Genomic DNA, 18563 nt, shown 5'->3' with positions numbered 1-18563 from the left:
CATATTTTATATGTTATATTAAATTTGATACCACTTTGTTTTGAAGGATACTGTAGTGTTTTTGTTTAGAGATTGTTGAGGAAAAATTCAAGATGGCGGACTCTAGAAGACTTGAGTAATTCTCGGCTATGAGTATGAAAGGTAAAATATTTTAAGTTTTACTATGATTTGTTAAAAGATGTCTAGTTTCGAATATTGCTATAATTCAGTTAAGTTGTTTTGTATTGTTTTGGAATGATTAAAAGCTAAGATCCAGGATGTCCTTTTAGTTTGTTGGTGTTCCATTTCCTGGGTCTATCCTGAGCACCTATTTTAGTTCACGATGTAGACGTTATAACCATCTTATCAAAAACATTTTTGATACATTGAAAAAGAGTTTACATGTTCAACTGATTAATAGTAGATAATGGTATAAAATGTTAAAGATTTTACTTGACAACTGATTTTTTTCAAATCAAACATAACAGGTGTTGAGTTATGTTTTGAAGTTTGGTCAATGCATGTGTTAATATTTAGCCCGAATAACATCAAAACAGTTAATGCTCCTTAATCAATCTGTCAAATGTCTTGACATTAAATATAGAATTCATCGATACTGCATGCAAAGTCATTGGTGTCAAAAATTTTTGTAGACCCCCCCTCCAAGATTAAAAAAATGTAAAAATCAAAACCCTGTTATATTATGCAAGGTAATCGTTGTAACGAAGAAGATGCCAATGCTGTTAGCATATGTGTCTCCTCCTTAAATCAGACACCGAGGCAGAAAATTTATGTAGATCATTTACTGTTGTTGTTTATCATTACATCAGGTTGATCAAATCAGGAAAGACATGTATAATTATAACAAAGAAAGTAATCTTATATTGAACCCATTAGAAGTGTTTTAACAGTCATCTTTACATGAAGACTCAAACAGAGATCTAAGCTATGCATATTGATATCCAAAAGGTTTCCATACAGAATTCTCTGTTAATAGCCTTGTTAATCACAAATTTTTGGATGTATGTTTACATAAGATGATCATCGATTTAGAAGATGACTATTTTTTTGAACACATTTTAAACCTTGAGTTTCATTTTATCTGAGGTAGCAGTAATTGCTGCTGGGTAGGAGTTTATTTTTCAGTTGTTAATATCCTGCACATCAAAATAACAAATGAGGAAAGAACTAGCTCACAGATTGATTTTTCTTCCCTTCAATTTGAAACTCTGTAGTAATAATATTAAAACAGAAACGGTTTAAGTTTAAAGTAATTTCATTTTTTATTTCAACCCTTACCACAACCTTCTAAAGACATGTACGATAAATAGTAAGGTTTGTAATTTAGTGACTTTCAATCATCAATTTGTTCCAATTTTTCTTTTTAAATGCCAAAAGAGATAAATTGAAATTCTGGAAATTGTTTTTGAAAGTTTTAAGCTAATTTAAACGACTGCATTATTTTGATATTTTATGAATGTTTGGGTATACAAGATAAAATAATATCTATTTTGAACATGTGTTGAAAAGCACTTGCATGTACCATGTATTGTTATTATTCAGAAGTCCCAGAAAGAAAACCCAATAAGGATAGGACTTAGAGTAGGATGAATGAATGTGAGTTTTCGCTCAAAAGATTTTCTCATACTTTGGTCATCATCACCCTGTGTTGTCACTATGAGTTGTTTGTGAACACTGAACTAAGCTTTTGTTTGAAGTAGATCCGGGCAGCGAGTCGTACCGGGACGCTATGTCCAGTGTGGTGATTCTCTCCTGCCAGCCGAACTCCCACCCCTTCCAGGAGCGACACATCTCCCTGCTCGAGCCCGTCAAAATCGGCCGCTCTGTTGCCCGAGCTCGGCCCGCCTCTAACAACGGCATCTTTGACTGCAAGGTGCTGTCCAGGAACCATGCTGTGGTCTGGTACGAAAATGGCAAGGTAAGGATCAAGAGTAGGAGTCATAAATACCGGCACTAATGATTTCTTGTTTTACTGATAAGGTTGTCCAAAGTTAATTATTAAGTATAACATTACCCACATGTGTACATTGTATGTTTATTTCAATATTATCCTTTCATGTTTGGGTTTAATTTGGCCTCTTTTCAAAACTGCAGTCTTCCGGTATAAAGAAATATAAAATATAAAGTGCATGAGTTTGTATAGCGTAATGTTTGGGATTGTCTGTCAGGAAAGATCCTTAAACAACATATTGTATAATATACATTTATGATATAATATAAATCACTTTTGTTTGTTGATATTTTATAACCCTCCCCTGCAGGTTTTTATTTTAATTTGAATATTTTGAATTTGACATTGAACTTAAACTTAATTTTGGACAGCCTAATATCCCTACATGTAAGATGAGTGACAGAAGCAAACAAAATCAAGGGTGTCGATCGAATGTGTTTTTGGATCAGTAGGTCATGGTGACCTTCGTCTTGACCTAATTTTATTGATGAGGTACAGATAGAAACATCTCTATTGTGTAGGATATTGAGTGAGTTCTTTGTTTACATTTATTTGTAAGCATGAAAGTCCTGTAACATCTGCATAATCTAACAAAGACGATGAGGTCAATGCCAGGGTTTTTAATGTCTGTGTGCTGTAAACAGGGTCAAATTCAACTCCTGTTTCTTTTAAAGAAAAATAATTCACATTTTGATTTTAATCGTTATAAAAATCATCCAGTCTGAGAGTGCATATTCCCATTACAATACTTATTATTCCAGTAAATCATGTGTATATGGTATACATTTATGTAATTCTGATTTTAGACTCTACATCTTTTCAAAGAAAATGACCAATGTTTCAATATCTTAAGGTTCTATGATATCCTAATTTGTTACCTCATTCCTAGATCTACATAACATACCAGCAATACTGTGCAGTGCATGCATTCCTCAACTTGTCACTTGTGCTGCAGAATTATGCTAGTTGTAAGACAAGCTATATCATAAGGCGTGTTAATGGCATGCATAGAAAATGACTCTCACAGAGTTTCTTTTACTTTTTTTAAAGAATTCTTTATCAAAATCACCTTCAAATATATGGAATATGTTAGCCTACTCCCAACAAACAAACTAAAATAAATGCTTAAAAAAAAAAAAAAATTGAAAAAAAATCCCAAAATCCCATCTAAAAGATATTTTATCAACAATCTGAGTACCGTAACTTTTTTTATTGACTTCTTTGTAAATTAATTCTGTGTAATCATAATACATGTACTGTAAAGGTATTACATATTGCTGTATTCTTTTTGCTATTTTGGTCAGTTTGTTGAATGTGTCTTCTGCTAAATCAAGTACATTGCTAAATGACATGCATAATATGTGTATATAAATAGGTCCATTCCGAATAAGGATAGTCCAAATCCATGCTAACCTGTTAAAGAATTAATATCTGCTAAATATCATACATGCTAAATATAATAGGCTTATAGTATGGTTTCATGAAATGTTTCTTGAAATCTTAAAGAAAGATAATGTACCGATAGATTTAATTCTGAGTGGGGAGAGGGCAAACAAAATTTCTCACAGGTGGCCCTAAATACCATGCATTCACTGGTGACAGTGTTAAGTGGAGGTATAAAATCAATGTTAATGATTGATTGAATCAGGCAAATTAATTTTGTAGAGACAGATTCAGGCAATGTGAATGTGGGGTATAAAGCTATGATTTTATCTAGATCCAGTACTATGCACATTCGTGGGAGATTGAAAAAGGCACCTTTCTTTTAACAAAATCTAAATTTTTCCCCAGTCTTTTAAAAACTTTGAGCGATAGTTTGTGTTCTGTTAAGATGTTCTTTGTATGTCTTGTTACCTACATAGGGCAGACAAAAGCCAGCCTTATTGCTCTGTCAGGGAATTTTGATCCTTCTTATACAGAGCTCACGTAAACAGGGTAACAGGCATTTACCTGTAGTAATCAGAGCTTGTACATCATCACCTGCTTTCTAAGGGGCTGTTCTTCTTTTTATCTAGAAATTATGAGCAGGTGAAGAATGCATTAGTGGCATGTACCAGCCTCTAGTGCAGTGCTGTTGGTTGGCTCCACACAAGGTGTCTTTGTCGAATGTACAGAGAACTATTGATGATATCTAGGTTGTAATGGACAAGAAAGAAGGGAAAGCATATCTATCATTGATATCTCAGATGAAAGGTTTACACCATGTATGTGCTTGTATATTGTTCTGACCTCTCTTTTTCTCTTGTAATATGGATGATGTCTGGGTCATAATGGACAGGGCGGGAGGGAGAAGATATATCTTCTATATGTAGTCTGTCTTTATCTGTATTATGTTCTGACCCTCTCTTTGTCTGATGCACTGAGAACTATGTATAATATCTGGGATGTAAATGACAAGGGAAGAAGAAAAAAAGATATCTTTCATTTGCATCATTTACATGTATACTGTATGTGTTTTATCGCACTGACCTCTCTTGACATGGCGTAATGTCTGGAATTTGACAGACGGTTGCAGGAGAGAAAAGTATATTATTCTACCTTTATTCACTTTATGATGGTACCAGGTTTATTGTGCCGAGTTGTCTATGTCCTTATTGTACTGTCATGCATAGTCTAATATGGTAGATGATTTCTTGTTAGTAATGGACAGAACACAATTAATTGTATGATGACATTTGTTTGAGGTTCAATATATTTTTTGTATGTATATATTGAAAGTGGTTGTTGTACATACCAGTCATCTTGGAATAATATTGTGTCAGTTTTCTAGCAGTCATAACAATAGTTGTTTGACAGGGGGCGTTAATTTTGAAACTTATTATTGCTACTAAGCATTTAGTCAGGTTTAATGGACCCTATTCAGAGTCTGTTTCCATTAACACATTTCAAAGCATTAGGTAGGTAAACAAACAGTCAGGTGAACCAGGTTTGCTGGCTTTATGTACAAAAGTTCATTCTCTCTCTGGCCGCCCTAGTGTGTAAGACTTGTCCGCTTCCTGGGATTATTGGCTCCCAGTGAAGTCAGCCAGAGGAACAACAACTTGGTGAAAGTGAAAGTAATCCGATGGATTAGCAGGCATTAGATGGGCTCTACAGAGCTTCATCAACACCCAGCAGGATGACAGTAGAAGAACAGGAGGAGAAAATAATCACAGAAATAATTAAATTTGCTAATTGATGTAAAGTTTCCCATATTGAAAAAAAGCTCCTACAGCTGAATCCAAAACACAATATATTTTCATTGTTTTAGGAGATTGCTCTTTTAGCCAAAGACCAATTCTGCCTTAGAGAGAAAGATTTTTTTTTAGAATCGAGCTTGCAAACAGGTTATAACAAATTTTATCAACTACATTATGTACATGTATCACAGGTTTACAATTGTGTATTATCTTGTAAAGAATATTTCAGCTGATAATTCACATACTATAACAACAAAAACTAACCCCTTTTCAAGCCCTGTCCCAAATCCCAGCCCCAAATCTCAATTCTTCCGGGCCCTTATAAAAAATACACATGTAATGGTAAAAAACCCCATAAACCAGCCAAGAGACTTTTTCCCTAAATATTCTTCCTGTAAATTATCTGTAAATACTTGGGTGTCTTTATATTGATAGGCATGCATCTCATCACAGAAATTCCCTCTAACTGCTTGGCAGTATTGTACTTCCTGACTACAGGAGAATTGATTGAATTAGGGAGAGAGCTGGGAATAGAAGAATGGTCAGGGACTCGTTGTCTGAGATGGTTTTAGGGATGTTTATAAACATTGTGTGTGGGTGTTCCATATAGAGTATGTCTAATTCATATGGATCTAAGCAGTATGTGTACATCTAGGAAGTTATCCAAATCTGTTTAAACTGTTAAGAACATTAACTTGAAATGATGTTAGTTACCCATTACATGTATTATTATTTTTTCGCTGAGTCCTTGAAATGAAAAATGTTGGTTGGTTACTCATTATTTTTTTTTCACCAAGTCTTATATTTCCAAATCTACTTTGCAAGAGCATTCACACATAAAAGTACAGATATCCATGATTTTATGTGAATTCCTCAATGACTTATAGAGATTGGTTGGAACCACTGCCCACTAAATGAAATCTATATATGTCTGTCAAATCTTTTTAATATCATTTATCATCTAATGTTACCATATAGTTAAATTTAATGTTGAGTGGAAAGTACACAATCAGCTATTAGTGTGTAATGTTACTGTCATAGCAGGTCAGACTATAAGTCCTTGGAACAAATTATTAATAAATGATTATACAGTACTGGTATTTGCTCATGTCATCAACCCCCCACCCCCAACCCCCGAACAATTATGCTGAGCATACAAGAAAAGAAACCTTTCAACTCTGCTCTCCAAGCTAAGAGAAGTGTGTGCTTATAATGGGATCTTTGGATGTCTTTTTATCGTACTAAGGATGTCATGTCATAGCGTACATCAGTTTTGGATCAGTACCTGCTTTATGCAGGGGACAGGATGGTCAGCAAATTGACCGTCACATTTATACTTTTAAAATACATTTTAAGAAACGATTTTTCAGCCATAAACTATTAGTGAAGAAAAATTCCGTACATGTGACTGCTTTGCTGTGTCTCTATACAGAGCTCTTCTTCTCAAGGAGATCAATATAGTCTAAAAATGGCCACGACCATCCAGCCTTATTAATTTTACAACCTGCCATTAATGCTTCATTACAAGTCTTCCTCTAACAGATGGACTGCATTAACATTGTAATCTCCAAGGAGAAATTTCTGATCTGCTCCTGAAGAGGAACTTCTGTTGATTATTTATTGTACTCATTAAATTGATTTACAACAATGGCGGCATATAAGATATAGGCTCAATTACCATTGTTTTTACAAGGACATTTTTTAAGGAAATTCGTTTTACATATTAGTGATGGCTAAAGTGTTCTCAAAATAGCATCCTATTGAAAATTAGTCTTTCCCCTGGAAATATTACAAGATGAATCTTTCTAAAATTACTAAGTTAATTAAAGTCAAACAAGAAAGAAACTAGATGATCTATGGTCTGACTGCTTTAAATGCTTTTCAACTGATGTTTGTTATCATTGCTGCAGGAGACATTATCAAGATTTCTGAAGAAATCTTGTTTCTGACACTTCAAGCAATTAAAAAAATCTTTCATATCTCTGAGAGCAGACTGAAAAAAAATATTTGGCAACCTGTTGGCTTCCCCCAGTGGTAGCAAAGACAGACCCTGTCTCATTCATTGCAGCTTATTTGTTGATGGAAACCCAAGCCGATACAATATGGCTGTTTGTGTTTAGTTTACAGTTTGATAAGTTATCAATGTTACCGTACATGAACACTGTGTATCTATTTGTGCAGTGAATATTTTTCCACTTTGTTGATGTGTTTGTTAGCAAATATCCTTCCACTTCGTTGGTGTGTTTGTTAGTGCAGTGAAGATTATCCACTTTGTTGGTGTGTTTGTTAGTGCAGTGAAGATTATCCACTTCGTTGGTGTGTTTGTTAGTGCAGTGAAGATCATTCACTTCTTTGGTGTAATTGTTTGTGCAGTGAAGATTATCCACTTCGTTGGTGTGTTTGTTAGTGCAGTGAATATCCTTCCACTTCATTGATGTGTTTGTTAGTGAAGAGAATATTCCTCCAACTTGTTGGTGTGTTTATAAGGCAAAAGGAGCACCCAATACACACTGTCATCAAAGCTTCTGTGTATTATGTATAATCCAGTTGGAAAAGTTAGAAACTTGTAAACATGCCTGACATCACTCAACAGGAAAAGGTGGGTCATTGTTCTTATAAGTTGAGATAGTCAGTGGTTGTGTGATAATAAGGCCTGTATAGTGATGGAGTTATTCACAATATAAGTACTTTCCCTGATTCATTCAACATATGGCAATTCTTTAAAAGTATCCCTGCTCCAGCATCAATGATATAAAGAGCATGCACTGTTCAGCAAACATTCATTAAAAGCTGTGCCTTTAATAAGCCCGCCCAGTATCAAAAGATTGCAGAGTGCGAGTTGTAACATTCTAATAGATCATTAGTGTGGCAGCTATTCATTGACTGCACCTTGATGCAGTAATTTTTATTTATCTAATATGTATAGTGGCCTGTTCTGTAAGCAATTATTTTGCATACACTATAGTTTTTGCTGCATAACCCAGTATGCTTAAATTTATGATGTTTATGTAGACAAACCTGTGTACCAAATGAGCTTCATGGAGACCGTGAGGCTGGTACCATGACGTCATTAGCAGATGATAAGCATCACATGTTTCATGTTTATCGCATTTAGTTTGATTCAGTGAAAATTTAGAGAATAAGCTTCTGTAATTCTCCAGTAAAACATCAGGAATCCCTATCTGTCTTATTTTTGGCCTCAATTAGTAGCATAGAGCTCTTTCTGACTTTGAAAAGCTTACAAAATTTGTACCTGAATGAATTGAAATACACCATATGTAAGTTTGTGCAGATTTTCATTGATGCTTTGAAAAATTGAATGAAACTTTTATATGCAAACTATGCAAAATTATCCATGCAATAATGCAGCAGTTTACAAACTAAACCCTTATGCAATTTTTCATCTCACATTTATAGTTTTTTAAAATGAATAACAGCAACCCTACTGTATACAGACATCTATTAAATTTGATGACACCACAGATTAACAAACATTTTTTTCCCAATTGCCATTATAATGATTTTTTGTGTTTTCTCCCTTAGTTTTACCTGAAGGACACAAAGAGTAGTAATGGGACCTTCATCAATAACCAGCGCCTCAGTCGGGGCGGGGAGGAGAGCGCGCCCCGGGAAGTCTTCTCCGGCGACCACATACAGTTCGGGGTCGACGTAATGGACAATAACAAGAGGGGAGAGAAAAGTAAGAGTTGTCTGTTCTTGTTAGATACATCTCTAAGATAATGATATAGCCATTGATTAAATGATAATTGTTGTTTTAAATCTTTTCAAGTATATTTCTGTTCTACTGAGGTAATTCAATAGTGTTTGTGCAGAGGTTCAAGTACTGATCTTTGAATTATGTTCTGACCTCTATAATTACTCAATTTTGAGGTATCTATTTTGTATAAGATGTTGGTGCAATGACATGTCAATTTGTAATGATTTTATGAAAAGCCCACCACTTTAATATCTATTGTATTTTGACAGGTCAGTTGTTTCTTTATATGATTGTAAGAGTGTCTTGCACATAAACAGAATAATTCCTGCAAAATGTTTCTGAATCGGCAATTAAATGCACAGATATCAATTTCTGAAATGAAAGTGAAACAAGACATCAACTTGCACAAACATATCTTGTACTATTTACCCTTAAAGAGAGAGCCCTCAAATCTGAGTTATATGTACCACAAATGAGTGATACACATTATAAAGGCATAGGGAAAAATCCCAATTACCCTAGAGGGTTTGCATTGTTATATAAAAGGCAATGCTTTTGCAATGTGAACACTGTTGATTAGTATATTGAACACTGCTTAATTATTATAAATGTAAAGATACATCAATGAAACAAAAGGAAAGGTAGTACTATTTTTAGCTTAAACTAACATGATTTGTTTTGCAATTTCCATCCTGTTTATGTTGAAGAATCTAATGAGAATGAAACTTTAACATTATTCCAACAGACACCTCTGCAGAATGTTGATCTGCAGAAAATAGATTCTCATTTTAACACTGCCGCAGTTGGCAGCTGTCAAGAATTTATGAATTGCAAATGGGAAAATGCAATACCTGATGCTTTTATAATTAGCACTCTATTTCTGTGAATGAGAAGAGAGCTTTTCCAATCTTAGCTAGGAATTGAAGGAATTGTGCTCCCAGAAACTAATTGTGTAGAACAAATGAAACTGATATATTTTTTTTCTGTGTATGAAATTGAATTTGGAATGCACAGACAGCAATCTTTTTTCCCTCTTCCCTCGGGAGTTGATGAGTCAGACTTATTAATGACACAGAGTGATCTGAAACTCACGAGGAATTCCAGGTATGCTGAGCTGGGCTGTGATGAAGATATCTCACCTGTGCCTCACCTGTACCTATGTGTGCATTCATGTCTGTTTATATAGCACATCTTACAGACATTGACTGTGCTATAGTAATATAAGGAACCTACCAGGCTCACACATCTTATGTAATGCCTAGACATTTTCATGCAAGAATTTCATGTTAGACTCTGAACAAGTCTTGTATCTACATTATAAGCCTTAAGGACATCAAAGCTATTACATTATGTTCTATTTTTGGATTTAAAAAGAAAGCTACCAATTTTGTTTTTATTAAGTTGCCTGAAAATTTTCAATTCAAAAATAGGTTGTATTAAGTAATGTTGTTAAACATGTTAAATTAAATTAACTTGTAAGTGATGATATTACAAGGTATATGAAATACAAATATAATTTTCTTACTTTGGACCATAAGTTATTATGAATACTTCACACTCTTTAGAAATTTAAATATTTATCTCAAGATCAGTATGTAAGTGTTTTCCATACCATATTTTGAATGTGCCTCTTAGTAAGAGCTTAATGCGACAAAATTAAGCATTAAATCCTGGAGTCAAAATGCATGCTCAAACACTTTATGTAAGATAAACACTTGTGATAAGGGTTTTTTGGATAGATTGTAAATTTGTTACAGATGTACCTATGTCAAATAAGACCTATTTTTATTAGATGTGTAACCAAGTCAATCTTTTTGTTTTTTCAGTCACACATAACTGTATTATAGCCACAGTAACATTATTCCATCCAGACGGACGGGAAGCCAGAAACATGTAAGACTCACAGCTCATACTTATACCAGTAAAAGTGTAACACACAATAACATTGTAAACACAACACTTGAAAAGGGAAGTTATCTTACAGACATTTCTTGGCTCTGTTTATTTCTTGCTAAATGTTCTTTTGGGGGGGGGGGGGGGTTATAATAGAGAAATGCCATCAATATTTTAGATTGATTGACAGTCCATCTATTGCTGTGTTACTAGGTTTTTGATAACGAAATTTAAAGAATTTTGAAATGAGATGGTTTTTTGACATGACTTAGATTTTTTGGTGATTGCAGATACTCTGAATCAGGGCAGTTTTCTAACACAGTGACACCTGGTGTTACGATTCAATCTCAGGAACTCTACCAGCTTGCTCAGTATCTGCAGGTAATAGCCCAGAGCTCTCTTCATTCCTGCCAGACAGACAATATAAAGACACCTAATAATCATTTTAATAGCTAAAATTTCATCAAATTACATTATTTTTTATGGTTTATTCACTAAAAAAGCATTACTTTTCATTGAAAGATGTGTACTGGTACTTTTGTAGAAAATATCTGAAAGTCAGAATTGAATTCAGTCAAGGGGAGGGAACTCCTGTATTTTATTTACCTGCCACTTTTACTAATGTTTGGGATGTATAAAGAGAGGAGTTGATTCTTGTAGTTTTATTTATCTGGTAGTTAACACTTTATGTTGGGTTGTAGGAAGCTTTACATAGAGAGAAAATGCTGGAACAGAAACTGGGCAAACTACAGCAACTTGTGGACAATACACAGGAAGCGTCGGAGAACGGGTGGCAGGCGCTGATTGACGAGGACCGGCTACTGTCACGACTAGAAGTCCTAGAGAACCAGCTACATATCTACTCCAAGGTAGGACCACCAGGCAGTCAGAACCAAATTCTTTTAAAAAAAATTAATTAAATTTATCCCAAATCAGTGATTTGAGAGTAAATGGCATAACTCTTCTTCTTATAACCCTAATATTTAAAATTTTCAGCATGCAAAAATTGATGTTAAGGTATAAGATTATATAGTACACTGTGTATTTTTCTTCCCATTAGAACCATGCAGAAGATACGTTACGACAAGAAGTGGTAACCCTGCAGGAAGAAAAGAATACATACGAAACAACTGCCAAAGTAAGTGTACAAAACATACTCCTCTACTGCCAAAGTAAGTGTACAAACCCCACTCCTCTACTGCCAAAGTAAGTGTACAAAGCCCACTCCTCTACTGCCAAAGTAAGTGTACAAACCCCACTCCTCTACTGCCAAAGTAAGTGTACAAACCCCACTCCTCTACTGCCAAAGTAAGTGTACAAAACCCACTCCTCTACTGCCAAAGTAAGTGTACAAAGCCCACTCCTCTACTGCCAAAGTAAGTGTACAAAGCCCACTCCTCTACTGCCAAAGTAAGTGTACAAACCCCACTCCTCTACTGCCAAAGTAAGTGTACAAACCCCACTCCTCTACTGCCAAAGAAAGTGTAACAAACCCCACTCCTCTACTGCCAAAGTAAGTGTACAAAGCCCACTCCTCTACTGCCAAAGTAAGTGTACAAACCCCACTCCTCTACTGCAAAAGTAAGTGTACAAACCCCACTCCTCTACTGCCAAAGAAAGTGTACAAAGCCCACTCCTCTACTGCCAAAGTAAGTGTACAAACCCCACTCCTCTACTGCCAAAGAAAGTGTACAAAGCCCACTCCTCTACTGCCAAAGTAAGTGTACAAACCCCACTCCTCTACTGCCAAAGAAAGTGTACAAAGCCCACTCCTCTACTGCCAAAGTAAGTGTACAAACCCCACTCCTCTACTTCCAAAGTAAGTGTACAAACCCCACTCCTCTACTGCCAAAGTAAGTGTACAAACCCCACTCCTCTACTGCCAAAGTAAGTGTGGAAACCCCACTCCTCTACTGCCAAAGTAAGTGTACAAACCTCTTCTGCCAAAGTAAGTGTACAAACATTTACTGCCAAAGTAAGTGTACAAACCTCTTCTGCTAAAGTAAGTGTACAAACCTTTTCTGCCAAAGTAAGTGTACAAACCTCTACTGCCAAAGTAAGTGTACAAACCTCTACTGCCAAAGTAAGAGTACAAACCTCTTCTGCCAAAGTAAGAGTACAAACCTCTACTGCCAAAGTAAGTGTACAAACCTCTACTGCCAAAGTAAGTGTACAAACCCCACTCCTCTACTGCCAAAGTAAGTGTACAAACCCCACTCCTTTTCTGTAAAAGGCTGACTTCAACACTCAATACATGTATATATCAAAGTCTACTGCCATGTCTATAGACTTGTGTCCTGTTTGTCTTCTTATGTAGTTCTTATAAGTTAGTTAATATGTTTTATGACGTTTAAACCATATTCAATTTGCAGGAATCTCTAAAGAGGGTGTTACAAGAAAAACTGGAGGCTGTCCGTAAACTTTCAGACCTTGAGGTAAAAGTCAAGATTTAGGGATCAGTTATGAATTACGGATATATTTTTTAAGGTTTCTAAAAGATGAGTTATTATTAAGAAATGTTTTAAGGATGTTCTTAGTATTTTCAACAAGAGATGTACAATAACAAGGTTATCACTTTTTAGCGCTCACTTCACAACACGGAGGATGAGTGTGCTCACCTGAAGGACATGTGTGAGAAAGCTCAAGAGGAACTGATGGCACTCGCCGAGAAATACCAGGACCAGCAAAAAGAGGTCATAGAGATCCAGGAGAAACTTCAGGTAATTACAGCTCTAATTAATTTGTTGGAAGGTAGAAAAATACTTTGAAATACTAGTGACACCCTAATTGTACTTGTAATTTGCATTTAATGCACTTTTTACGGCTTTAACTTTTGCAGTCAATATGGCTGAAATGTGATGCTTATGTGGTTTGTTTGTATGTTTGTGTTTACAGGAGAACAATTGTAATGAATTATGGTTGTGTTTACAGGAGGCAAAGAGGATTAATCGGAGATTGTAATGATTGTAAAGAGTTGTGGTTTGTGTTTACAGGTTGGTAATGAGTTGTTGTTTATGTTTACAGGAGGCGGAGAGACAGCACCTAGAGGAGGTGGAGAAGATCCGACAGGAGAAACAGGAGTTGAGCGAGAAGCTCCAGGACATGATCCACCAGGAGACGATCCTCACCGCCAAGATGGAGTCCCTGCAAGCCGACAACGACATTACAAGGGAGCAGCTCGCCGCCATGAAAGGTACGGAAATTGTAGGGGGAGTATAAACAAAGGTACAGAAATTGTAGGGGGAGGATAAACAAAGGTACGGATATTGTAGGGGGAGGATAAACAAAGGTACAGAAATTGTAGGGGGAGGATAAACAAAGGTTCGGAAATTGTAGGGGGAGGATAAACAAAGGTACGGAAATTGTAGGGGAAGTATAAACAAAGGTACGGAAATTGTAGGGGGAGGATAAACAAAGGTTCGGAAATTGTAGGGGAAGTATAAACAAAGGTACGGAAATTGTAGGCGGAGGGAAAACAAAGGTACGAAAAAATGTTGGGGGAGGGTGTACAAAAAAACAGAAATACTAGGGTGAGACTGTACAGAGGTACAGGTATTGGAAGGGAAGGGTAAACAAAGGGACAGATGTTGTAGGGGGAGAGTGTACTAATTAACAGAAATAGTAGTGGGAGGAAAAACAAAGGTACTGATATTGCACATCATTTATAGCATTTTGAAACTATGCTCTTTATCTAACTTTGACTGTTACGTTTTACAGAAAAACTTGAAGCCATCAAAGAACCAAAGGAAAATGCCATTGATGAAAAGGAAAATGGTGAAGGGCTCACAAATGGAGAGAGACAGACTGATGAAATGATTGACACTGGTGATAAAAAGATAATCGTAGGGGATGATATCAAGATAATACTGAAAGACGACGAGAATGATAATAAGTTAGAAGACATTCACAAGTCTGACAGCCTGAACCATGTCCAAAACAATATGGATGATGTTGGTAAGTACTAATTTGTAACTTTTCCATTGGTGTATTCAATAGCACTTATAATTTACTTGTACAGTGTAGCTGCCTTAACTGGATTTATTAAGTGAATGATTCTGCATATTACAGATTCCATGAAAATATTAACCTCAGAAAAAGGCAGCCCTGATGATCTTCAAGGTAGCTTTGTTATTGTGTGATATTGTGTTCTTTGATGTTCAATAGCTCATATACCTTTGATTAAAATTCTGTTACAAAGTTCTTTTTTTCTAAATCTGTGTATGCAAAAACAGGAATGTATTTTTTCAAAATATTTAGTAAATATAGATTACACTCAAACATTCTTCCAATTGGAATAATTTTTATTTTCACATGTCTTTTTCAGGAAAATTAAAAGAAGCACAAAAACAAATAGAAAAATATAAAGGTATGTTTTTAATTCAACAATTTGCCAGCATGTATTTTTTTAACATTGTCTGTTAAACATAGTAAACAATAATATTGTTGTTTAAAAAATTTAAACATATTTTATTGTGGTATTCTTGTAGAACTAATTAGTAAATCAGATGAAAAGTTGAAGGAGAGTGAAGAGAAGTTGGAGGCTATTCAGAGTAAGTGTCTATGTTGAGAGCTACATGGGATCAAACATACCAACTTGAAGGGAGTTTCCTAATAACACTGTTTGGGTACTTCTGTAAATATCCTATAGGTCCCCCATATTGTAGATGTTGTTTGAAATAGCAACCGTCAATACTGGACAACAAGATAATATGAATTAATTTATTATCAATTCTGGCTATAAAATAACTGACCATAAAATAACCATACACATACATATGTGTATCAGAGATGATTTGTGTATTCTGTATAAGATTTAGTGAGTAGCTTAACATAGCCAAGTATTGAAATGTCTGTTTTTATTTGTGAATTTTGTAGAGGAGCTGGAGAGAGCTGAGACAGATGCCAAACAATACATAACCAAGATTGCCTCACTAGAAGGTAACAATCGCTTCTTTACTTTGTTCTGTAGGCTTCACGTGTCACGCTAGACCATTCCAAATTTATCCTTCTACTCTCTCCAATGTTAAGATCCATTTACGTTGTAAATGTTGCAAAGGAAATATCAAATGATTATGATTTATCAGATTTTAATCAGATGAAATTTAATGAAAAGTTTAAATTGAAAAAAAAAAAGTAGAAAGAAATAAGATTTGCTTTACAAGAGATGTTGTGATTTGCTTCCATCAGTTTGATAATTTGCAGATATTTTTATTTGACAATGTGTTTTGTTTACGCCCTGTATTCAGTGCATTTGATAATGATAAATTTTTGTTTTAAAACAATTATGATTATTTTCATTTGCATGTGAAACTGCTGAAGTGTTGCTTTCTTAAAAAAGTTATAATGTTGTTTTCTCAATTTATAGATGTTATATCTGACAATTTTCTCCTGATTACTTAAAACTAAGATCCTTCTAAAATATATCTCAAGTATAAATTGAAATGTATGATTGCATCTCTGACTCAGTACATGTATCTACATAACACATCCTCTGACTCTTCATTTATCTTCTGTTTATACCGGTACTTAATATTATCACCAAAAAGTAGCTTTAAAACATTAGTTATATTCTGGTGTTGGAATCACATCAATTATCAAGTAGATTTTAAACACACTTGCACTCTAAATAAAATGACACGAACGTGTACTTTCTATAAGGAGATATTACCTGAATAAGACCAAGAAAGGATCATATTGTCATTCATGCATTCAGTGGGTGATGCATTAAATAATGAGCTAGCTTTATATGGAAGGGACAGTAATTTATTACAGGCCGGCAATGTAAGCTGGTATAGTGATACCTCAGTCCCGGCATTATATATGGACAGTAAGGCCATTTGGTGGATTCAAGCCACCTATTCTTTTCTGTCCTGTGCACATGACATTGTGTAACATCTTAGCCACTTCATTGTCAATTAAGTAATAAAATCCACCTTCAGGTTGTCTTCAAAGTGGAACAAAGCTGAAAGAAATGGACCATTATATTAAAATTGAGTTAATACTTCAATAAATAATTTTTGGGAGTATAATACAAGTACATATATCTCAGTCACAACTTGATTAAAGGCCCTCTGTAAAATGAAAAATACATGCATACAATGATAAAGTCGCCTTAACCCACTCCCTGCCCAAAACACACACACACACACACCCCTGCCCTCCGCTCCCCACTGACCCCTCCCCCACAGTCCAAGCAGCATGTGTTCCCTGGCTCTTGCACACACCTCATCTGACTCCGTATCATCTTTATTCATTCAGAAAAGCTTAAGCTGTCGGACTTGCACATGAATCTAATGATGGAAAGTACCATGGCTGATCTGAAGCGTAAGTCTTCATCTCATCCTCTGTGTGGGGTGGATCCAGGGCCGAAAACCTCTGAGTGAATAGGGAGAGCAAGATTTAGGGCCTAAAGAAAATACATTATTTGTCATGCAAAGACGAGAATTATTTAGAATAGGACAAACAGATCTCTTGGAGAAAAAAAAAAATTCAAAAGGAAATATTGGTCAAAATTAGAATAAAAAAAATCAAGTAATTGAAATCTGAAGAAACGAAACAGAATTCATAAACTTAAGTTGAATAAATACCGGGTACAATGCATTAAAATAACTTAAAAGTAAAAGGCAGCAAATGAATTTGGATTTGGATAAAATCTATTAAGATTTCTGAATGATCTTATGAAATATTTTGTATAGTATTTAATTAAACAAGAAATAAAGTTATATTGCTATTCCTGATACTTAATAGTATTACCGGTACACTGATGAGACATTCTGTATATGATGACAGAAGTTTGATCCACCCCTTTGTTTCTTCAGCTCTGTTCTTGTTTTGTGGTTACTGTTTATTTACTGAACCTTTTTTACTGATTTCTGGCTGAAAGTTCTTCTGATACTGCATGCTACTTTTCAGATGGACATTATTCCTTCTTTGTTTGTGCACTTCAATATGATCAAGTATTGAACCAGAATTTTGAAATATGATATTATAAACTGTCAATAGCTGTCAATTCTTTATTTTTAGAGCAACTTAAAGTTTCCCAACACCAAAACGACAATAGCTCAGGACTCATCTCAGAACTACAGGGTATGTTCTAAAGTTTATCCAATACTAGTGGACCTATCTAAGAGAATCTTATAATTTTGGGGTTAATTATAAAGTGAAATCAGAATAAAGTTCTTTATAAGTAAATCTGAACCTGTGTTACAGACAAGGTACGGGTTCTGGAGAGTGAAATCATGGGTGCGCGGCTACCGTCAGATAAGATGGAAGCCACTTTGGTGGCAACCTGTGCTTCCTCCCCGTCCACCCCCTCATCTTTGTCTCATATGGACGAGTCTAACGACTCGGGTTTGGAGGACGATGACAATCTTAAAGGTCAGTACGACTCACACTCTAGACTTTGCCTTACAATAGATTTTATGATGTGTGACCAAATTAATGTAGGCATCAAGATTAATCTACAAATTAACAGACAGTCAAACCTCGTTATCTCAAACTAGTTGGGACTGGTTAAAAACTTCGAGATATCCAAGTATTTGAGATAACAAGGGTAAAATAACTTAAAGTATGAGTGGTTGGGACTTACAAATAATATATCCATTGTATTTGACATCTCGGTGTTCAAAATACCATAGTTCAACTGTATTCCAAAGTATTTCAATCTCTACATGACATTGTATATTAACTGATTCTTAATTGAAATCATTAGGAATCTGATAACCAGTTAGCATTTACAAATTTGGTCCTAGATTTGCTTGTTTTTTTATAATATTTTACCATAGGCAGATTCATTTAATTCTAAATTGTTAAACAGGAATAA

The 18563-nt window shown here is 35.1% G+C and overlaps 1 protein-coding gene across 11 annotated transcripts in view; it reads left to right on the top strand.

Annotated features, from left to right (window-relative positions):
• Window positions 1-2: 2 nt before the first annotated feature.
• The window catches only part of LOC128161792 (sarcolemmal membrane-associated protein-like), a 33508-nt gene continuing 14947 nt past the window's right edge, over window positions 3-18563 (top strand). For 2 of the 11 annotated variants that reach the window (XM_052825188.1, XM_052825184.1), the window contains exons 1-18: window positions 92-141; window positions 1698-1918; window positions 8674-8830; window positions 10675-10741; window positions 11032-11122; window positions 11443-11610; window positions 11802-11879; window positions 13114-13176; window positions 13324-13461; window positions 13766-13934; window positions 14459-14695; window positions 14810-14860; window positions 15066-15107; window positions 15229-15291; window positions 15617-15679; window positions 17000-17065; window positions 17765-17827; window positions 17951-18118. In XM_052825188.1, coding sequence (XP_052681148.1) covers window positions 129-141; window positions 1698-1918; window positions 8674-8830; window positions 10675-10741; window positions 11032-11122; window positions 11443-11610; window positions 11802-11879; window positions 13114-13176; window positions 13324-13461; window positions 13766-13934; window positions 14459-14695; window positions 14810-14860; window positions 15066-15107; window positions 15229-15291; window positions 15617-15679; window positions 17000-17065; window positions 17765-17827; window positions 17951-18118 — 1918 coding nt within the window. In that variant the 5' untranslated portion in view covers window positions 92-128. Of the gene's footprint in view, window positions 142-1542; window positions 1597-1697; window positions 1919-8673; window positions 8831-10674; window positions 10742-11031; window positions 11123-11442; window positions 11611-11801; window positions 11880-13113; window positions 13177-13323; window positions 13462-13765; window positions 13935-14458; window positions 14696-14809; window positions 14861-15065; window positions 15108-15228; window positions 15292-15616; window positions 15680-16999; window positions 17066-17764; window positions 17828-17950; window positions 18119-18563 lie in introns of all 11 variants that reach the window. The other 9 variants (XM_052825195.1, XM_052825192.1, XM_052825187.1 and 6 more) reach the window with 8 other exon arrangements.

This window comes from Crassostrea angulata, chromosome 8, assembly GCF_025612915.1.
Source record: "Crassostrea angulata isolate pt1a10 chromosome 8, ASM2561291v2, whole genome shotgun sequence".
Lineage (NCBI taxonomy): Eukaryota > Metazoa > Mollusca > Bivalvia > Ostreida > Ostreidae > Magallana > Magallana angulata.
Note: the sequence above shows the minus strand (reverse complement) of the source record. Positions and strands in the feature narration are given on the sequence as shown.